The 22,526-nt window shown below is 50.5% G+C and overlaps 1 protein-coding gene and 1 non-coding gene across 5 annotated transcripts in view; one reads left to right on the forward strand and one right to left on the reverse strand.

The window, feature by feature from the left end:
* The window catches only part of MEGF11 (multiple EGF like domains 11), a 235,756-nt gene that overhangs the window by 32,208 nt on the left and 181,022 nt on the right, over positions 1–22,526 (reverse strand). For all 4 annotated transcript variants that reach the window (XM_027123370.1, XM_027123371.1, XM_027123369.1 and 1 more), the window contains exon 10: positions 666–786. In XM_027123370.1, the coding sequence (XP_026979171.1) occupies positions 666–786 (121 nt within the window). The remainder of the gene's footprint in view (positions 1–665; positions 787–22,526) is intronic.
* Positions 12,076–12,182, forward strand: LOC113629375 (U6 spliceosomal RNA). The gene has a single exon (XR_003436509.1). It is a non-coding gene; the product is annotated as a U6 spliceosomal RNA (small nuclear RNA).

Raw genomic sequence — 22,526 nt, forward strand, 5'->3', positions numbered from 1 at the left:
TCTGTGCCGAGGGTATACTCAGGAAACTTATCTCAGGGCCCTGTGTTTTGGTGATAGGCTGATTTCCCATTCTGAGGCTGGTTACTGGCTTGTCTGCCCTCAGATCCATTTCTCCCCTTCCCCTGCTCTGTTCTGTATCCCAGGGGGCTGACCCCTGCAGCTGCTCCCAGATGGGCTTGCCAGTGGGAGACCTGGCCGGTGATGGGAGGGCGGGAGCAGGAGAGATGCCAGGTATCTCCTCTTCCTTCTCTGCTATGAGCAGGGCCTCTGGTGGTGGCTGTGTCTCAGTGCTCCAGCACCATCTTGCAGCCCCTCTGCCCACATCCCAGCCCTCACTCCCAGGCTCTGGGAACTCCACTTCCTCCCTTTGTCCCTTTCACCCTGGAAGTGGTAGCAACTGTGGGAGAAGCTACTACTTTCTGGGTTGCTCATGTTCCCTTGTAAGTCCTTTCAGCTCTTCTAACACTGTGGTAACAAATCCCCTTTATTACATTCCTGCTGTTGAAGTCCCTGGCATGGGTCTCCTTGGCTGGAACCTGACATATAGGCTCCCCGACCCTGCATGTGGGTGAGTGGGGCAGGAGCAGCCCAGACCCCTCAGCCGGCAGCCCACCTGGGCACTGTGCACATCTGAGGGGATGGGATTGGGAAAGAAGGCACATTACCCTCCTTGCAGGTGCAGGAGCCATCTACTGGGGAGCAGGTGCCACCGCTGTTACAGCTACAGACGGATGAGCAGTTGGGGCCGTAGGTCCCTGCTGCACAGGGAACTGCACAGACCTCCCCCTAGAAAAGGAGGAGGGGAATTTTGGGTCAGAGGTTGCCCCATGCTGGGTGGTTGTGGCAGGTAGAATAATGCCCACCCCCGCCTCCCCCCCACCATGTTCTAATCACTGGAACCTGTGAATATGTTACCTTACGTGGCAAAAGGGACTTTACAGGCGTGACTAAGGACCTTAAGACAGAGGAAGTGTCTTGGATTAGCCAGGTGGGCCCAAATCACAAGTGTCCTTATGAATAGAAGATGACCAAAAAGGTAGCCTCGAGAAGTCCTCCATCTGCCTGCACTGACTTTGAAGATGGAGGAAGGGGGCCACAAGCCAAATAATGCAGTGGCCTCTAGAAGCCAGAGGCCTCATTTTACAGCCAGCAAGAAAACAGGGACCTCAGTCCCACAACCCTAGGAACTGAATTCTGCCAACAATCCAAATGAGCAGAAAACAGATTCACCCCTAGAACCTCCAGAAAGGAACACAGCCTGCTGACACCTTGACTTTAGTCCTGTGAGACCCATACCAGACTTCTGACCCACAGAAATGTAAGACAGTACGTTTGTTTTGTTTGAAGCCACTAATGTGCTAATTTGTTACAGCAGTGATAGGAAAGCAATACAGTGATCCTCACTATTTGGGGGAGGGGTCAGGCCTCCAGCTCTAGGATGGGCAAAGCCCTCAGGAAACTTGACCCCTGAATCTGTATTAGGTCACCGCAGCATGGAATTTAACCCTCTGCCTCTCAACCAATCTTATTTGATTCTCACCAGCAACCCCTTGACGCAGATAATAATATCCTATCCCTGAACCTCAGAGAAGTTAAATGTAAATTATAATAGCTAATGCCCATTAAGTCCTTTCTCAATATCCAGCACCATGCAAACATCATCTCATTTAATCCTCATAAACCTTCAGCAGACAGGAACTAATGCCTCAGTGTTATTCCCACTTAATAGATAGAACAATTGTCAGAGAAGTTACGGAATTCAGCCCAGGTCATGGAGCTAAACATGGCTGATCTCTGTTTGAACCAAGGCTGTCTGCTTAACCATTCTGTCACCAGGTGTCATAAACCAGCTTTCCTGGAAAGCATTCTCTGAGATGGAAGGAGTGCCTTCATCCATCCTGAATCGTGAATCTGGGTGACACCCTACAGGATCCACTATACCAGGCCTCCTTGGGTGGGCTCTCAGCTCCAGTGAGGAGTTCAGAGTGAGGACAAGTCACAGAGCCACCAGGAATGGGAACTTGAGAGGCCTTCAGGGGTGGGAGCATTTAATCAGAGAAAGTGGGGTAAAGGCTATCCAGGTGGGAAGAGTGTGGACAAGAGTACAGAGGAATATGAGAGTTGGGAATGTTCTAGGGGTAGCAGGAGGGGGAGTTTGTGTAGGGAGGGGCAAGGGAGATATTTAAGAGGTGTTGGTAGCCTTGAATGCCAGGTACTCTCTTCTCAGAGTACCCAGGACGTGGCTTCCCCACCCAGGAACCCACGCTGGGGCTGTCTATATGGTCACTGGATGTTGAATTCCCACTGTCTCCCGCTAGGGACCATCTCCAGCCAGCTTCTCAGGTCTTGCTCTGAGGTTTACTACAGGAATGCTGATGCATGGGCCAGGATACCAGAGCTTGCCTGGGCCCCACTAGCTGGATAGATTACTGCCCCTCTCTGAGCCTCACTTCCAGCATCTGTGAAACGAAAGCCTTGAAGTAGGGGAGCCCGGGCAACTGGCCTCACCCCCATTTAGGTCACAGAGAGACCTTATTATGGCCCTTGGTGAAGAGGCTCTTCTCTAGCCCTTGTCTCCTGTCCCACCTGCACAGGCTGGGTCAGGGAGGAGGGTCTGGGAAGTGCAGAGTCCTGTACCAGAAGGTTCCATGGTTCCCACTCTTTCCCCTGCCAGTCCTTGGCAGACCCTGACCAGCTGGAATCTGTTAGCGCTCCCATTATCCAGAAAATTCTAACTTCTCCAGGACTATAAATAGCCCAAAAGAATATGTTTAAGCTCTGAGGGCCTTGGCCGGGGTGCAAATTGCGTGCTCAGTTTATGATTTTCTCTGTGTGAGTTTACTTTAAGAGGAAGGGTTTTCTCTCCTGGCATCCTCATTAGTGTCTCCAACCCCGGTCCTCCTAGGAGGCCTCAAGGGGCCTGTGAGTCCAACTGCGGGTCTGCTGGTGGGGCTCAGAGAGGACTGACCACCCTGCCCTGCTCTAGGGGGCAAGATGCAGAGCACCCACCTCGAGATATCTGCTCTCCAGAAGGCTGCACCGGGGCCCATTTTCTCCCAGTGTAGCCTGTGCATGGATATGGACAGTCAGCTTGGCCTTACAACAGCCCTGGGAAGCCCCCAGATGACAGGACTTTAGCTTCCCAGAGAAAGAAGTAGAGACAGAGAGGGGCAGGGACTTATCCAGGGCCCCATGGTGTATCAGTGAGGGCGAAGGAGAAAGAACCAGATCTTTCCAGAAAGGTGGCAGAGCCCAGTGGTCAGAGAATGGAGTCTAGTGCCATCCTGCTTCCACTACTTATTCACTGTATGACCTTGCACAATTTACTAAACCCCTTGGGGACTCAGTTCCTCCATCTGTAATATGGGAATAATAATGCCCCTACTTCATAGGACTGTTAAGAGGATTAAATTAGTTATAGATGAAGCAGATAGAACAGTTCCTGGCAGGTAGAAAGCACTGTAAGAGCTATTATTACTACAAAGAAATAGTATCTCTTACGAAAAGAATACACAAGACCCTCAAAGGTTTCAGCAGAAGGCATCTCTGGAGGAGGGATCCATCTCTCTTGATGAACAAAGGCCGGGCCCTGTGCAGGAGAGGAGGGCTGGCGTTCACATGGGGCACGTGACCTCACGTCCCCAGGTTCACCCTCCTGCCACCTCCTCCAGGCTGTCTCCCTGGTTCCCCTCGTCACAGCTGAACAGGCCAGACTTTTCCCATGGTTTGGGGGGACGGAAGATGACCACTCACTGAGGGGCTACCATGTGCCAAGAGCTGTGTGTTCCAAACACCTTCCATTTGTTAGCTCCTGATGGCAAAAAATCCAGATGGGGAAGCAGGCAGCTTCTACAGGATACAGTTCTGCCCTGAAGGCCTAGTACATCTCCCCCTCCTCCAGCTCGCTGTCCTGACCCGACCAGGTTCAAACCCCTCAGTAAGCACAAGTACTAACAGTGAAACTTTCTGTCAAATTCCCTACCTTCTGGCCTCTGATCTGAAGGTCTGTGTGTGTCGCTGATTGGCTGTCTCTGGTGATGGACATGCACAGCAAGACAATAATCAGCCTAACTTCTCAGGTTTAGACTTACAGCTCCGCCCACCTCAAGGTGTCCCCTGGCCACGGTCTGGCGATTCCCAGGGTGCCCGTGTGCCAAGCCCCCCATGTGGCCATTCTCTCACCCACACATCTCCCCATTTTGGTGCACCACGAACGGGCCTTAATCACGATGGCCTGTGTAGCATCTGAGCCTACAGGGGTATTTATGTCTACACTTGCTTAGGCAGTCAGTGTACACACCTGTGAGTCTCTGTGTCTGTGTGTGTCTCTGGGGGCACCTGTTTATCCATCTGTGTGGATTTGGGTATAAATTTGTGACTCCTTCCTCGTCCTTGTCCTTCCCTCCTGCTGTGTTCCCTCCCCAGACTACCTATCCTGCCCTGGTGGGAACTGGGCGCACCAACAGCCACCACCATCCTAGCACCGTGGGGCTCCGGGTTAGCTCACATGCCTGCCTCTGCCCTGCGCTGTCAGCTGAGGGAGCCAGGGATCTGATTTTAGTCATGTCTAGATTCTCAGGGCTTAGGACCCTGCTGGTGCATAGATGGGCCCTCGATAAATGTTGTTTAATTGAAATGAGATGCTTGTGTGTACATGCTGGCTTCTACCATGGACAGAACCAAAAGGACTGGGCACCTTCCGTATGCTTTCTCTCTCATGCCAGGCAATTCACCAAATGTTTGCTGAGTGGGGGCCAACTCTGAGCCAGCCCTGGGAGTGGGCTCCAGGGACACACAGGAGCCTGTGACCTGTTCTCTGCTCTTGGGCAGCTCCAAGGCAGTGGTCACGCAGGGACACTCATGCTTGCATCTAGATGTGTTTATTTGTCCACTTATTTACTGTCTGTCTCCCCAAGTTAGACTAGAAACTTCATGAGAACAGGGACCTTATCTGTCTTGGTTGCCCCAGTATCCCTAGCTCAGTACCTGGCACAGAATAGAAGTATTCTATGAATACTCTTGGACAAATGAGTGAGGGGTCCTGGTGGCTCGGGGTTCTGTGGCTCCCATCACACACAGGAAGCAGAATACTGTCTTGTCTAAGGAAGAGTCCCATGCCACCACACCAACTCTGAGCCTCCCTGGGGGCTCTTGTGCAAAGGGAAAGCCAGGCCAGATCCTGGTCTATGGTTCCATGCCCCATCCTGCCACCTCCTACCCAAACCCTGCCCAGCCAGGCTGAGGGTCAGAAGTACAGCTAGAAAATTACCCTGTTGGCCTCGAGTGCATCCACTCTGGAAGACAAGACCCTCCAAGCTGAATAGGATCTCAGAGATGATCAAATTCATTGCCTTCATGAGAAGGAGACTGAAAGTCAGAGTGAGCCCATGAGGCAGAACTGGGACTTATCTACCCTCTTCCCCCCAGCCCAGTGCCTGGCCCAGACCAGCCTTGAGTCCACATCTGTTGATTTTTTCAGATTCTGGAAAAAAAGACAGGATGAGAACCCAGGGAAGTTGGGAAGTTTGTATTTGGCATCTCACATGTTTCAGATAGCCTAGCACCTCTGCACACTCCCTCAGTTAAGGCCCTTTATTGAAGCTGTTCCCCAAGATCTCCATCCAGAATTCCTACACATCTTGCTGCTGGAAAACAGCTTTCTCTTCTGACTGCCTGATGTTCATACTAGGTAACATACAGGCCTTGGTTTCCTTATCAATTATATGTGGCTGTTGAAATCAATCAGTCTCCCCAACTTTTCACCACCAAGAGCCCTTGTTGGTATCCTCCCTCTACAAAGCTCTCTCAGTTTGAGAGACACTGCTGTCACTGTGTGCTGGTGTCTAAACAGGTGCAATTTGGCCAGTGACCACATGCCATGTGATGCAGGTGGCAGCATCCTATCCACCAACCATGACCTAGAAATTCCTATGATATCACCTATAACCAATCAGGGCTTCTGATTAGCTCACGCTAACCTGGGAGATCACATAGAGTTCATTTAATTCTAATTAACAGCAGAAGAAAAACCTTGGTGTTTTAGTGAGATTTGTCACAGGTAATGGAAGACTGCCTGTAGGCTTTGTGAAATGTTCAAAACCACTCCTGGCAACCTACTGCAGCCTCTGCACGTGTCTAGCTGGGAACCACTGGCTGGATCATGTCTAAGGACCTTTTAGCTCTCTCTGAGCATCTTCTTGCATGCAGTAGGGGTCTTAACCTGAAGGAGTGAGGAGTGGTGGGAATGCAGGGCTGGGGTGGGGAGCCCTCCTGGAATCTAAAAGTCACACCATCTGGGTGGCCACCTAGTCTGCTAATGTGTGGCCTGGGACTGGTCACATACCCATTCCTATCAGTGGGGGGACAGCTCCTTGTGCCAGAGCTGGAAAGGATGTTGGGAATCACTTGGTCCGGCTACCTTGTTTTACACGTGAGGAAACTGAGGCCAAGAGAGGGAAAGTGACTTGCCCAAGGTCACACAGCCAATGCTAGGCAGAGATGGGTTTGGAACTCGAATCTTCTGGCTCCCATTTCAGCAGAGGATGCTAAGATCCCATATGTGGTGAAACTCTGGGATAGCCTACGCTGCCCCTGCTCACTCACATCGACAGCACGCTCACCACCTAAGCACAGAGCATCCAGAGGACATGGCCCTGACCTTGAGGAAGGGCCACCGGCCAGGTCCAGACACTTTGGCCCTTTCTCAGCACCCGGCAGTTGATATCTGGGTGTTTTTATATTGCTATCTATCCCCATTACACTTGCATAGCCCGCCCCCCTCCTCCAGCCCAGGAAAGGGAGCCCTCCACTTCCCACAGGGGCAGGTCCCCGAGGTTCCAGCTTCTGCGGAGGGAAGCCTGCCAGTCCTGCTCAGTGTCTCCATTCTGTGAATAGAGGATGGATGTGAACTCCTCCTCCCATCCAAAGGCCTGCTAATTATAGATGCAGCATAGGCTGTTAACATTTTGAACTTGATTTGAAAGAGCTACTGGCAGAACCCCTGGAGCTGGTCTCACTAAAGAGATGCAAATCTCCCCTCCACCTGCCTTCTTTTTTGCTTTTTTGTTTTTTTTGCGGTACGGGGGCCTCTCACTGTTGTGGCCTCTCCCGTTGCGGAGTACAGGCTCTGGATGCGCAGGCTCAGCGGCCATGGCTCACGGGCCCAGCCGCTCCGCGGCATGTGGGATCTTCCCAGACCGGGGCACAAACCCGTATCCCCTGCATCGGCAGGCGGACTCTCAGCCACTGCGCCACCAGGGAAGCCCTCCACCTGCCTTCTTGTACAATGTGGCAACACAGGCCCAGACCCTGGTGGGTAGTGAGTTATATGTACTATTAAATTTGTTTCAAATGTTGTTTATTGAATTTTCTCCCCTGCAATATGCTGCTTTGTAGTTTGGCCCTGTTTGGGTTCCTTGTGTTGATCATCCGTTTTCCTTGCAATGGGCAGGAGATTAATAAGTATTTTTTGGAGTGAAAGAGGAGGAGGATGGAAAGTGGTTGACCCTCCCTCACACAAAAGGGGTAGGCAGTTGTGCAAGTTTGTCTCAGGGTCCCCTTAAATATGTTCTGTGGGTAGAAGGCAGTGTAAACGGAGTGGACTGTGTTCTTTAGATCCAGGCTGAGGTAGTAGGCAGGCTCAGCAGGCCCGTGGGAACTCAGCAGAAAGGACTCTGGGACAGACAACCAGGGAAGTCGGCCTGGCCCCCATGTCTTCTTGCTGGAGGAGTAGGGATGGCTTAGGCAAGAAAGGGCCCTGGACCTGGGGTCACAGTACATAGGTTTAAGTGAGGCAAAGGTACTGGCTCACGGTGACCTGGCTTCATTCGCTCACCCATTCAACCCACAAACACCTGTTGAGCATCTACCATAGGCTAGGTGCCGTGACAGGCCCTGGCCTCACTAGACTAGGAGTGACCTAAGGTCCCCTTCAGCTCCTATATTCTTTAACTTTCCCCTGCCCTTCTACTTCCAGAGCAGGTTTCCCTGTTCCCTGTTCCTTTGTGACACTTTTCACAATTGTGATGAATTAAAACAAAATCAGCTCTCATTCACTAGATTGTAAGTTCCATGAGGGTAAGGACTTGGTCTCTTTTCCTCAGCCCTACGGCCCTGGCCCTAGCATGGTGCCTCGACCACAGTCAGTGCTCAGTGCCTATGGGTCGAATTAATTCAGTCATTCAGGGAATGTTTTTGAAACACTACTATGTGTCTGATACTGTGATAGGCCAGGGGATACTCCGTGAGCGGAACAGAGCTTGTCCCTACTCTCATGGAGTTTACCCTCCAGTGGCGGGAGCGGGGTGAGGCACAAGATGAGGCTGTGGCATGAAAGGGCTCAGGCTGGGCCTCTCCCTACTTCCAGATGCTCTGCAGTGGCCTCCCCAGTCCTCTGGTGGCTCCTCTTCCCCTCTTCTCCCGTGCTGTGCCTAGAGTTTCAGGGCCACCAACGCAAGCTGAGTTAGGTGCCCAATGGCGCTTCAATGCCAGAAGCACACATGTGGAATGTGCTTCACTGTTTACAGAGCCCCTTGTCAGGCAAGCGTCTGCTCTTTGCCAAGCAGGGAGCCAGCCCTGGGCTGCTACACTCCCCCTGCCTACCCTTCTTGGTCACCGCCACTCCCAGCTCTGAGGGCTTAGGCAGTGGGAGCCTCACTTGTGATTTCCCAGGGAGAAAGAGTGACACGCGGTCCACGAGGCAAAGAGAGAACAGCTTGGACTGCATGCCAGCCACAGAGGCCTCTCCAATGCAGAGCAAACCTCACTGGACCTAATTAGTGTGTCACTGATAAAGCAGCAATTGACAGTGGATGCATGTTGGGGAAGAGAAACTCTGCATAAGGCATGAGGAACAGAGGGCCAGAGAGATGAGAGGGAGAGAGGGACGGAGGCCACTTGTCACATCCATCCCCATCCCTGCTTCCCTCTGCCAAGGGGGTAATGCTCAGGGCCTGTGCGGCTGACTCATTCTGCCTGGCTCCCGTGGAGGACAGGTGGAGAAGGGCTGAAGGTTAGGCCTGGAAATCCTAAGTCTGTCCAACATGAGTAGGCTGTCAGTGACCTGAGCTGCTCTGTACAGTTGTGCAGGCTGTGCACTGCACAACTCTAGAGGTGCCACTCATATGGCAGTCACTACAGCTTGTGTATATATTACATCAGCTTTTTTGGCAGATGTCAGTAGAATGTCTTGAGAAAGGGGTGTTTTTTCCTAATTTGCACAAATATGCTATATAAATTCGAGCCCTCAAGAGGTCTCCCTAGAGGAGCTCAGATACCTCCTAATAGTTCCCAAACAGATACCAAGACATTTCAGGAAGACCTGAGACACAGTGAATGTGGCCAAAAAAGGACATTTGGGATCAAGTTCAGGCCTTGTTCACTTAGCTGGTAAACTAAGCTGGTAAACCAAGCTGGGGTCCTCCTGGAGACTTCGATGGTAAAACCAAGTTTCTTTTCTCCTCTGTGTTGATGCCCTTGTCCCATCCGTAGCCCTTTCTCTTCTCCAACCATTCCCTCCCCTGAGAGCCTCTCCTGAGCTCCAAGAAGGCATCACAGGCTAATAAGGGCTTATTGAACACTCTTGAGAGGTATCTGTATCTTATCAGGAGGCTCTCAAGTCTAAACTCCCTGGAAATGTTCTTGCATGCTGGGTACATGCACAGTGGGCAGTCCCTGGAGAAGGGGGAGCAGGTGTGGGCAAGACTCTGGTCCTTACTGTTGTCCACGCCCCTTCACCCCAACAGACAGGGCTGACCCTTGGCTTAGGACAGACTGACCCATCCCCAGTGCTGGAGATAGGAGGAAGGAGACTCAGATTTTTAACTGCCCCCTTGGTGCTAGCCTGTGCCCGGCACTTTTTGTTCCTTGTCTCCTTTTGTTCTTAGAACAGCCCTGCAGGGAAGGAATGACTTATCTAGAGAGAGAACCATCCTGGAGAGAGGCCAAAGCGAGGCTGGAGGGGTCAACTTGCCCTGAGTCACACTGTGGGAAAGGGGCCAACTGACTCCACAGTCCACTCTTTCTTCTAGACCTGGCTGCCTTGACTGCAGACAGGGCAGCAGTGACAGGGACCCCAATGTCCTGAGCACCTAATATATACCAGGCCCTGTAGTCAGTGCTTTTCTACACATTTGATGTTAAATATATGCTGACAGTGGAGGCAGGAATGGCTAATAGGGGCTTTTGGAGGGAACTCTTAGGGGGCATTTGTGTCTTATGTTACGAGGCTCCTGAAGTCCAAGGGCCTTTAAGGCTTGAAAGAATAAAGCTAATGTGGAATAACAGGTAGTGGGAGCGAGTGTTAGCCTGGGGATTGTGCCAACATCCATCAAATACTGTACATCCTCTGGAAGAGAGAAAGCTGGTTACAGTGATGGTGATGGTGAGGCTGCTGCTGCTGGTGCTAATGATGCCTGGGGATGCTCGCAACATCGCACACACAGGCCGGCCTCAGCTCTCAGTTAAGAGGAGGGAGCTTCCCGTGACAGCTTCACTCTCCCGCTTCTGCTCCCCCAGCACTGGGCCCTGTCAAGTGCTCTGGCAGCTCCTGAGTACCTGGGAGGTGGGGATGATTCTGGCCACAGAGGATCAGGACATCTCTCGCAGGCCTTCTGGGTCCTACTCCCTTAGCAGACAGAACGAGGCTTCCCTGCAAAGCCTGGGCTGGAAGCTTCGGGACTTTCTGGGCAAACACTGACAGCATATGGCCTCAATCACTCTGAATTAGGTTTCACGATTTCCCCAGTGGTTTTAAAAAGTGCCGAAGAACAGTGGCTCTAAAGTGCTGGGAAGTCCCACACGGGGAGGGTCTTCACGAGCATTTAGAGGAGTGTGAGGGTAGAACATGGACGGGGCGGCAGCGCAAGATGAGACTGGAGCGTGGGAAGGGTGCAGGTGGGCCGCCTCCCTACTTCCAGATGTTCTGCAGGCTGTTTTTGGTGAGCCTGTGTGTGTGTGTGCAAGGAGTGGTACCCACTCCTGATGTATGTCATGTGAGTAATACACGTGGGCCCTATGTATACCAGATGTACAAATGTTTGGCCTGAGTGGAAGAGCAGGTTAGGGATAGGATTTTGGCTTTTGCTGTCCCAGTGTCTTGGTTTGAATGGTAGCTTATAGGCCACCCCCAACCCCCGCCAGCCCACTGCCCCATGCACGGTCTATGCAGCGTATGACTTTGGTGTGAGTGTGTCAGTGGTGTGACAGCTGTGGGGTAAGCTTAGCATCTGCATGTCAGACATTGGGCTGGTCACAGAGCCTCAAGGGGGAATTTGACCACAGTGGCTTTGCGTGTGGCGTGCATGGCAAGGACACGTTGGGTCCACTTTGTGGGGTTGGATATATGGGGGGTGTGTGTACTGCAGAACCCAGCTCCTTTGGGGTGGTGGCTGGGAGGTGTGGGCCCAGGGCGGTGGCCTGCAGAGCCAGAGGCTGACTATGTCGACAGTGATAATGTCCCAAGTGGGAACCAGATTGTGGGGGACAGAGGGCCCTGCAGGGGCTGATGGGGGGTGTTGACTAGAGTCCAAGCAAAATGTGGCACATTCATGACTTAGGGGACGCTTCTAAAGGATCTGGGAATTTGTTCAGTGAGATTTACTGATCATTCTCTGTGCAGGCCGGGGAGTGGACTGGGGTTAGGAGGATGGCAGGATGGGGAAAAGGGACAAATCAGAAAGACCTGCCCTCCAGTAGCTTTCTGTCTAGTAGGACAGAATCATCCACAGTGTGCCACCAGAGGGGGTGTGCAGTGTCCTATGGATAGGTTGTGTCCCATAGGAAGAAAGCAAGTAGGCTTTATGAGGAGATGGCAACTGAGCTGATCCTGTGTGGATGCACAGGCAGAATTTGGCCAGGAGGAGAGAGAGCAAGGGCATTCCAGGGAAAGGACAGACTGAACCAAGGTAAAGAGGAGACACTGTACATGGGAGGGTGGGTGTGTCTCCAGGCTAAGGCAATCCATCTGGATTTTCCAGAGCACCACGGCTGAAGGGTAGCAGTGGGACAGGAGCCTGAAGGTCAGACTGGCCCAGCCAGGAAGGCTTCAAACTTTACCCTAAAGACAAAGGCAGGTGTGTGCTGCTTCAGGCAGCACACAGACTAAAAGTGGAATGATACAGAGAGGATTAGCATAGCCCCTCTGCAAGGAGGACACACAAATTTGTGAAGTGTTCCATATTTTTCTATATACAGAAAGCCCTAAAGACTCCACACAAAAACTACTAGAACTGATAAACGAATTTAGCAAGGTAGCAGGATACAAGTTTAACTACAGAAATTGGTTGCATTTCTTTACACTAACTATGAAATTTCAGGAAGGGAATATAAACTAACAATTCCTCTTAAAATCGCATCAAAAAATAAAATACTTAGGAATAAACTTCACTAGGAGGTGAAAGACATATGCTGAGAACTACAAAACATTAATAAAGGAAATTGAAGATGATTCAAAGAAATGGAAAGATATCCCATGTTCTTGGATTGGAAGAATTAATATTGTTAAAATGGCCATACTACCCCAAGCAGTCTACATATTTAATGCGACCCCTATCAAAATACCCATTACACTTTTTACAGAACTAGAACAAATAATTCTAAAATTTATATGCAACCATAAAAGACACAGAATTGCCAAAGCAATCTTGAGGAAAGAAACAAAGCAGGAGGCTTAACCCTCCCAGACTATAGACAATACTACAAAGTTACAGTAATCAAAACAGTGTGGTATTGGCACAAAAACAGACATATGGCTCAATGGAATAGAATACAGAGCCCAGAAATAAACCCATACACCTATGGACAATAAATCTTTGACAAAGGAGGCAAGAATATACAATGAGGACAATGGACAGCCACATGTAAATCAATGAAATTAGAACACACCCTCACACCATACATAAAAATAAACTCAAAATGGCTTAAAGACTTAAATATAAGACATCATAAAACTCCTAGAAGAGAACATAGGCAAAACACTCTCTGACATAAATTGTACAAATGTTTTCTTAGGTCAGTCTACCAAGGCAATAGAAATAAAAGCAGAAATAAACAAATGGGACCTCATTGAGCTTATAAGCTTTTGCATAGCAAAGGAAACTATAACAAAACAAAAAGACAACCTACGGACTTGGAGAAAATATTTGCAAATGATGCAACTGACAGGGCTTAATTTCCAAAACATACAAACAGCTAATACAATTCATAACAACAAAAACAACAAAAACCAACCCAATCAAAAAATGGGCAGAAGACCTAAACAGACATTTCTCCAAAGATGGCCAATAGGCACATGAAAAGATGATCATCATTGCTAATTATTACAGAAATGCAAATCAAAACTACAATGAGGTACCACCCCACACTGGTCAGAATGGCCATCATTAAAAAGTCTACAAATAGGGCTTCCCTGGTGGTGCAGTGGTTGAGAGTCTGCCTGCCAATGCAGGGGACACGGGTTTGTGCCCCAGTCCGGGAAGATCCCACATGCCACGGAGCAGCTGGGCCCGTAAGCCATAGCCACTGAGCCTGCGCGTCCGGGGCCTGTGCTCCGCAACGGGAGAGGCCACAACAGTGAGAGGCCCGCGTAACACACACACACACACACACACACACACACACAAAGTCTACAAATAATAAATGGTGGAGAGGGTGTGGAGAAAAGGGAACCCTCTTACACTGTTGGTGGGAATGTAAATCAGTGTAGCCACTATGGAGAACAGTATGGAAGTTCCTCAAAAAATTAAAGAGTTGCCATGTGACCCAGCAGTTCCACTCCTGGTCATATACCCAGACAAAACTATAATTTGAAAAGATACATGCACCCTTATGTTCACAGAAGCACTATTTACAATAGTCAAGACACGGAAACAACCTAAATGTCCATCAACAGATGAATGGATAAAGAAGATGTGGTACATACATACAATGGAATATCACTCAGCCATTAAAAAGAATGAAATAATGCCATTTGCAGCAACATCGTTGGACCTAGAGATTATCATACTAAGTGAAGTAAGTCAGAAGGAGAAAGACAAATACCATATATCACTTACAAGTGGAATCTAAAGTATGACACAAATGAACTTATCTATGACACAAACAGACTCGCAGACATAAAGAACAGACTTGTGGTTGCCAAGGGAGCGGGGAGTGGGGGAGGGATGGATTGGGAGTTTGGGATTAGCAGATGCAAACTGGTATATATAGGATGGATAAACAACAAGGTCCTACTGTAAAGCACAGGGAACTATATTCAATATTCTGTGATAAACCATAATGGAAAAGAATATGAAAAAGAATATATATATGTATAAGTGACTCATTTTGCTGTACAACAGAAATTAACACAACATTGTAAATCAACTATACTTCAATAAAATTAAAAAAAAAGACAAAGGCAGGTCCCCGAGAGCAGGCAAGTGACTCTGTGTTTCAGCCTATTTTAGGAACCCCCTGCCCTGAAGGCAGGCACCTGGGCCACTCTTTTCTGTTTGAGAGAGGTTGCGAGTCCAGACTCAGGCAAATCCAGTGGCTTATCGATTGTGGAATCATTAAAAAAAAAAGTTATAGAATGAATGCAAAGAAAGGCCAGAAGTTGAAACCTGAGAGGCTTTTACTGCGGAACAAAAAGAAATGTAGGAGGGGGACTTTCCTAGTAGCACAGTGGTTAAGAATCCACCTGCCAGTGCAGGGGACACGGGTTCGATCCCTGGTCCAGGAAGATCTCACATGCCGCGGAGTGGCTAAGCCTGTGCGCCACAACTACAGAGCCTGTGCTCTAGAGCCCATGCACTTCAACTACTGAGCCCAGGTGCTGCAACTACTGAAGCCCACGCGCCTAGAGCCCGTGCTCCGCAACAAGAGAAGCCACCGCAATGAGAAGCCCACGCACCGCAATGAAGAGTAGCCCCCATTCGCCTCAACTAGAGAAAGCCCTCGCGCAGCAATGAAGACCCAACGCAGCCAAAAATAAGTTAAAAAAAAACCACGAAAGAAATGGAGGTGGGAAAGGCTGCCTCTACTGTCCACACTGTCCATCCTTCCCATCCCCCAACTCTATAAATTACTCAAGTCTTTTAAAGCTGGTTTCCTCTGGGCCTGGAGGTGTCTCAGACAAGTTCTCATAGAATGCATCACTATACATGATATGGGCCTGGGATGTGCTCTCCATTAAAGAACCTGAGGCCTCGGGGGGGCAGGTTTGAAGGCAGCTCAGTTCAGACCTCCCAGCAGGAAGGGATGAGGTGGCTGAAGGCCTGGGTCAAAGCCTGTCTGGGGTTGCAGGCCTGGGGGAAAAGAGGGGAGCAAGCCCTCAGAGGGAGATGGGGCAGGAGGGGTTTGTCCTGGCAGCATTTGCCTGGGGAGGGGCTCAGCCTCCGGTTTGAGAGAGGGGAAGGCTGAGATGCTCAGAGTTGTGTAACCTTGACATGACTGTGTCCTTGTGTGTAAAATGGCACTGGCGACATCTAACCGTGATACAGATGGGTGTCATGGTGATGACTGGGTGCTCTATCCACACCACCACCTGGGAAACTGACACTTTCCCTCAGCTCCCAGACAGATGCCTGGTTGCCCTATAGTTTGACACCACTTCCTAATTCAGCTCTCACGGTTGGAGCACCCCTTTGGCCATGCTTAAGGTTTCATTTTGGTGGGGGGCCACGAGGCTCACTCTGGGTTTGCCCACAGAAGGGGCAGGTCAGTGGGCTCTGGAACTTGACTACTGGGTTCAGGTCCTGGCTCTGACACTTATGGGACCTCGGGCAACTTCTTCCTTTTCAGCATTATTGGGATAGAATTAACAAACTCTGTGCAAGTCATTAATCTTTCTGTGTCTCCGTTTCCCTATCTCCAAAAACGGGGATTATAATAGTACTTCCTTCCAAGGGTAGGGGTGACGATTAAATAAATTATTACATGTAATGTTCTTAGAACAGTGTCTGGCCCAGACGAATTGCTATAAATGCTTTAGGCATTTTGATTATTACCCATGGCCGAATTTGAGCCCAAGCCCACTGCAGATGGAAGAAAAGAAATTTAAGATTTACCCACTCTGTGCCAGTTTGGTAGTGTACCCTGTTTCATCCTTATACCATCCTAGGAGGAACTCCACGTGCGAGGTGAGCACAGTAGGGCTCAAGAGGTGATCCTGCTGGCGAGCATGTCACCCCGCTGGCGAGCGGCAGAGCTGAGATTCAAACTCAGGTTTCCTGACTCAAACCTCATGCTCTTCCCCCTCTGCCAGCAGCCTCCACTGAACCATGGGGAGTGATGGGAACCAGCATCTGCTGAACACTTACTGCATGCTGGGTCCCTAACCTGTGATGTCACCGTCTCCCCACACAGGGTGTGGAGGTCAAGTGAGGCAGCGTTCCGTCACGGCCCTGCTCAGGACTGCAGTGACTCCCTCTTGCCTGCTGAGTTCAGCACCAGTGCCCACCTGGCTGCAGGGTCCAGCCTGCTCTGCTTTCACTCTTTCCTTTGGATTCCCTACACCCCTGCTCACTGGGGCCACCTGTGCTGAGGGCTGGAGCACCTGGGCCCCGCTCCCCTGGGCCGGTCTCAGGGAGTGAACACTCCTCAGAACTTTTAGGAGAGGGGAGAACAATTACTTCGTAGTGTTTTTGGAGAGAACTTTTGAGATTGTTTTTTTCATTTACCCCCATTGTTAGTCTTCCTATTAGCCTCACCTTAAAGTAATTTATTCATGACCTTTTTCTGCAACATTTTGCATTTTCCAGACATCTTCTGTCAGGAGTCCCTTCCCCTCCTGGGGTCCGTAATCACTCTTGCAGATGGAATTACTGGTGCTAAGGACTAAGCGGGGAGATGGCTGGTGAAGGGCCAGGCTAGGTGGGGCTTTGGGGCTTCAGGGCAGGGGTAGCAGGTGGGGAGTGGGCTCTTCCTTTGGTCCAGACCCACAGCTTTGGCGAGGGAGTTAGTCTGCGGCCCGGACCCCACTGCTCTCCCTCACGCCTCCGGGTGCACACACCTGGCACTGCTTCTAGCCTTCCCAGCAACGTGTCTCATCTCAGCTTCACCCCAGACCGAGGATACAGGGAGCAGGGTTTGTGCCCCATTTTGCGGAAGATGAAGTTAGGCACAGAGAGGTGAAGGGACGTGGGTAAAGTCGAACAGTGAGTAGACGGCTGATCCAGGGTTGGGGCCCGGGTCTGACTCCCGGCTGGCCTCTGCTCAGCACTGACTACCCCGCACGGCCGTCCTGAGGCGAGCTTGGTCTTGGAGCCATAAGCCCTGGGTTCTAGGCCCAGTTCGAGGTCCTGGTAGGTCAGGTCTTATAACTGCTCTGAACTGCAGTTTCCTCATCTGTGAGATACAGCTAACAATACTCGCCCTGCTTTCCTCACAGGAGAGCTGTGAGGACTTAACAAGCTTAGGTGTGAGACAGCTAGCTGGGTAAACTGTAAAGTGCCACGCCACAGTAAGGGAGGGAGACTGAGGGTCCCAGCCACCTCCCCTTGAAGACAAAGGGCGGGAAGTCACTAGGTTCCAACTGAGGAGTAAGGTAGCTAGCGTTGTCCCCTCTCCTGGGAAAAGGCCTGAGAGAGTGTCAAAGCTGGCTACTTACCACAGATCCGCAGCCCTCTCCTCTCCAGACAACTTTTGTTTGTGGCTCAAAGGGTAGGCTCTGGATTCAAACAGCTATAGGCTCAGCTCCTGGTGACCACGGACCAACTAGGGAAAGTTACTTCAGCTCTCTGAGCCTCAGTTTCCTCATCTGCAAAGTGGGGATCCTCACAGCCTCTACTTACAGGGTTGCCGCGAGGATTAAGTAAAAATAACGTATGAAAAACAGAGAGCCTGGCCTAGGGCCCGCCACGGTTCCTCAGTGCTCCAAACGTGGGCCCCTGTCACCCTCACTCGGCCATCCACTTCCTCCAGACCTTTCAGGGAAGCTCCTCTGACTCGTGGCCCCGCCCCACGTTGTACAGTCTGCGGGGCGGCCAGGACTGGGAGTTGAAAAGGGAAGAAACACCATCATCGCCAGAGACTTGGACAAAAGGAAAACTGGGAGTGTTTAAAGCATGGACACCTCAGACCTGCCCCAAGAGCTTCTTCTGCTGTATGGAGAGAGCTGCAGGGACCAGGCCTGAGACCCAAGCCCCGGCTCCGGACCCCAGTGATGAGGGCAGTGATAGGAGCATGGCCGGGAGAGGGTGGTGTGACAGGGGGACCGTTTATTTTTTAGAACAGAAGAGTCAGCAATTTTCCCTAATAAAGCTACAAACCATGGAGTCCCAGAGCGGGAAGGCTGGACTCAGCCTTTGTGACATAAAACCAATTTTCCCTATTTTGCTCTGTGGATTAATTGCCAACATGATTTAACACTCTGGTGACACCCCTATCCCTCTCTGCCCTGGGAAAAATCAGTAGGTGTCTGCTGTGGGGACAGCGAACTCATGAGATGGAGGTGAAGGTGGAAAAAGAATCTGACTGGGAGCTATGTCACTCGCTTCACGTCCCAGTTCTGCCAATGATTTACTGTGTGACCTAAGTCACTTTCCCTGTCTGGACCTTGGTTGCCTCCTTTGCAAAATTAGAGGGTGCACCAGGGAAGCACTGAGCGTTCTTCCAAGTCTGCCACTGTAAAGGGTAATTCTCATTTTGTGCTCACACAGACCAGGAAGGGCAGGCATTATTAACCCATTTAACAGATGGGAAACTAAGGCTCAAAGAGGCTGAGTATGTTGCCTAAGGTCACACAGCTACAGAGCGGAAGACTTGGGATTCCAATCCAGGCCTGTCTGACCCCAAAGTCCATGACCTTTACCTCCAGTAAACACAAGGAACCTTGACAATCAGTTATTGAACATTCAGTACATGCCAGGCTTTTTCCTAAGCACTGTGCGTATTTCATCTAATTCAATCCAAAGAATAACACTAGAATGTAGTGCCATTATTTCCCGTTTTATAGATGAAAAACTAAGGCTTGAGAAGCATAAGTAACTGGGCCAAGGCCATTCAGCAGAAGATGATGGAGCTGGGATTTGAGTACCAGACTATGTATGTGTGTGTATGTGTTTATATTTTTGGATCATTTCTGCTACTTTGTACTACCTGTGCTCCTCTGCTCACACGGGCATGGCAGCTAGAGAGTGAATTCCTCATCCCCAGCACAGCACCCAGGAAAATCTTTTACTATGCTAATTAGGAAGCTAGTCAACGGTGGGGTGGTTAGGGGATGAGAAGCTGGTTTTCTAGGCATGGGGCTAACAGTCTGACCTCAGTGTGATGAAGAACGAAACAATTAGAACAGGAAATGCACACACATTATATACGTCACCTGGCTCTAATTTTCAGTTCACATTCTCTTCTGGCCCCGCAGCTGCCCTCTCTCCCTAGTTTCAGCTCAAGAGCCACACAAGAGGCAGACATGCGCTTTGCCCAGCTGGTGCGGGGGTGTGTGTGTGCTGGGGGAGGGTGACGTCTTCAAAGGCCATAGGAAACCTTGGAGGAAAATTCAGTCACTGCTCCACTGCTATGGATTTTTGTAACTCTCATCCCCCTCCCGCCTTCACTGGCCTGAGCAGCTGAGGTTTGCCTGTGACCTACCGACAGCAGGGAGAGAGGGGAGAAAAATGGGTACACTAGTTTGTTCATTTGGGGGATGGAGTGCCCGTTTCCCTCACCAGTATGCAAGGTTCAATAACGTCAGACAGGGCTGCAAAAATTGCAGCATAAATAGATGAGCCCTTTAAGGTAACAGAAATTCTGTCATCCGGGGAGAAATACAGGCCCCGAATCCCACGGGAGGGGACACCAGGCCCCCCCTCCCCCGCCTCCCACACTCCCCGTCCCCCTTATAGCCGGAGCTGAAAGGGAGCAACAACCGGAGGGAGGAACAACCGGAGGGCCCCCTATCTCCCGGCCACACGGGCTCAATGCGTCAATGCGGGGAGGAGGTCTGGGAAATCAAGTCTTTGTAGCACTGGCAGTGACCTCACAGGCTGTTCACTCCAGGTGCCAAGGCGGCAACAATTAGTTTTAGAGCAGTGGAGGAGGCTTCATCAGGCTGGCCACGTAGGTGAGGCCTTAATTAAGGAAAGCTGGCCAGCAGAGGAATGTGGAGGGGCTGAGAAACTAGCCTTCTCCCCACTGTGATGAGAAAGTCTGTTCTTCATTCTGTGGCTGCTCTTGGGAACCCTGGAGCCCTTGGGAACCCTGCAGCTCCCAGCCAGGAGGAAGTTTCAACTAACTCTGCTCTCTTCCCCTCGCCCCTATTTCCACCTGTACCCCCAAACAGGGGACTCAGGCCTGGACCAGTCAGCCTCTTCAGGTAGGGGACCCCTTGGGTACATGACAACAGCGACAATAGCAGTGGCAGCATCCCCAACAATAATGATAATAACAGCTAACACTTGTTGAACGATGACTAATATACCAGGTATTCTAGTTATTTTATATGTATGAATTAATTTAATCAGCCCAATAATTCACTGGACTTTATTATTATTACCCTTTCACGTATGAGACAACAGAGGCACAGGAAGGTTATATCTTGCCCGAGGTCACACAACTAACAAGAAGCAAAGCTGGTACATGAAAGCGGGGAATCTGGCTCTAGAGTCTCTGGCTAACACCACTATATAGAATTGCGTAAGGTAGAAACTCATACCATTTGCCCATAGAACCTGGAGATGATGCTGGGGGACAGCTGCTCTAGTCCCACTGCAGCTGCCTGTTTATCTGAAGTGCAGAGAAACCAGTGGGTAGATTTAAGCTCCCGCCCTGCTGGCAAGGCCCTTCGGAAATGCCATGAGTTTCCTTCCTATAAAGGTCAGTTCTGGAAACTTCTGCTAAGGGCATTCATTGCTCTTCCCAAGACTTTTATTCATTTCAAAGTGTCCTGAGCAAGATATTCACATGGTAGCCATGTGGTGGGGGAAGGCGGTAGGAGGTGCAGGGTTGGAGGGAGACAGACGCTGAGCCGTGTGCTGTGGGAACAGAGGAGATGAAAGGGTTAATTCTAAAGTGAGGCATATTCAGGGAACACTTCATGGAAGAGGCAGCCTTTGACTTTAACCTGAAAGGCTGACAAGGATTTTCATAGACTGAGATAAAGACAGTGGGGAGGGCCATTCTAGGAAGAGGGAAAAGCTTGAGAAACAGCACAGGCAGAGGCCCAAAGCAGACGCTGTGTCTGGGGAAAAGCGGATATGTGTGGCCACAGCACAGGTTTGTGGCAGGTAGCAGGGGATAAGGTTAGGGTGGACTAACTAGTTTTAAGGGCAGGTTACAAAGGACTGGGGTTTGAGCTTTCTTTGGTGGGTAATGAGAAGCCATGGAGAGGGGTGATGGGACCCCAACTTCCAAGTGGATGGATAGCTCCACTTAGTCCCCTCAACCACAATACCCTCCCCTCACTTCCTGAATCATCCCTCACTCGGACACTCGCAGGACTCTGCCAGCTTGAGACCCCTGTCATGTGACCCTCACTCTGCCTTCCCCTACCCCTGTTCACCCTGGTGCTCTGGCTGGGTAAGGAACCTGGGTTCTCACAGGGCAAGAGCAACCTTGCAGCAGAAGCTCGTGGGAACTGTCCAAGGTGCTGAACCGATGCCACGCCCAGTTTTAAGTACTCCCATTTTAATGATTGGCTCCCGCACCATTGTTTCTGTTGGACAGAGAATTTCATTCCCATCTTATAGATGAGAAATGGAAGCCCCAAGAGTTAGAAGAACCAGAGCTAGGAACTTGGTTTCTTGCCTTTCAGCCCAGGGCTCTTTTCTCGCACTCAGCAGCCCCAATGTAGTCCCGCGTTGCATACCCGAAGTGATTCCATTGCTGCTGCCAAGCTAACATGTAAAATGCCCAGACTCTCTTCCCACTTCCATCCCTATGTTCATTTCCCCAAACACTGACAGGTATGTCCCCCCCACAGTGCCTCCTGACACTGACCACTGAGGGCGATCCACAGGTGCTTGGGTGGACCTGCCTGGAACAGCAACTGTGCACGTTTATGGCTTTATTGCATCGGGATTCCCTGGGCATAACTCATCCTGGCACTCTCCTTGGAAGGGAGTGCCGGGCTTGAGGGAAGCAGAGTTCTCCCACACTGTCACATTTCACCAGCAATTACTGCCCTTTTACTGGGCATCTAGTGTTTACTGGGCATCCAGGCCCTGAACTTTCCATTTGAAGTTTCTCACTCTCATGGCTAAGTCTCCTCTTAACAGGTGAGGAAATTCAGACTTAGGCAGGATAAGTGACTTTTCAGTAGGGACAGTGGGGATTGGAAGGCCACGATCTGAACCCAGATTTGTGTGGTTCCATGGTGACCCATCAGTCAAAGTCTATCATCTAATAGATGAGAGCTGTGGTGGCTCCCACCACTACTGGCTTTGTGATCATGGGCAAGTCACTTATCCTGTTTGAACTTCAAGCCCCTCATTCTCAGGCCGAGGCGTGTGAAAGGGCACCTCTGTAGGGCTCCTGTGAGGAACAGAGATGAAGCATGTGGCAAGGACTCAGTAAGTGTTTGCTGCTAACGTGAATATGACTATTAT

The sequence above is a fragment of the Aethalodelphis obliquidens genome, unplaced genomic scaffold (assembly GCF_003676395.1).
Source record: "Aethalodelphis obliquidens isolate GAN/ISIS:26980383/991018 unplaced genomic scaffold, ASM367639v1 scaffold26, whole genome shotgun sequence".
NCBI classification, from domain to species: Eukaryota; Metazoa; Chordata; class Mammalia; order Artiodactyla; family Delphinidae; genus Aethalodelphis; species Aethalodelphis obliquidens.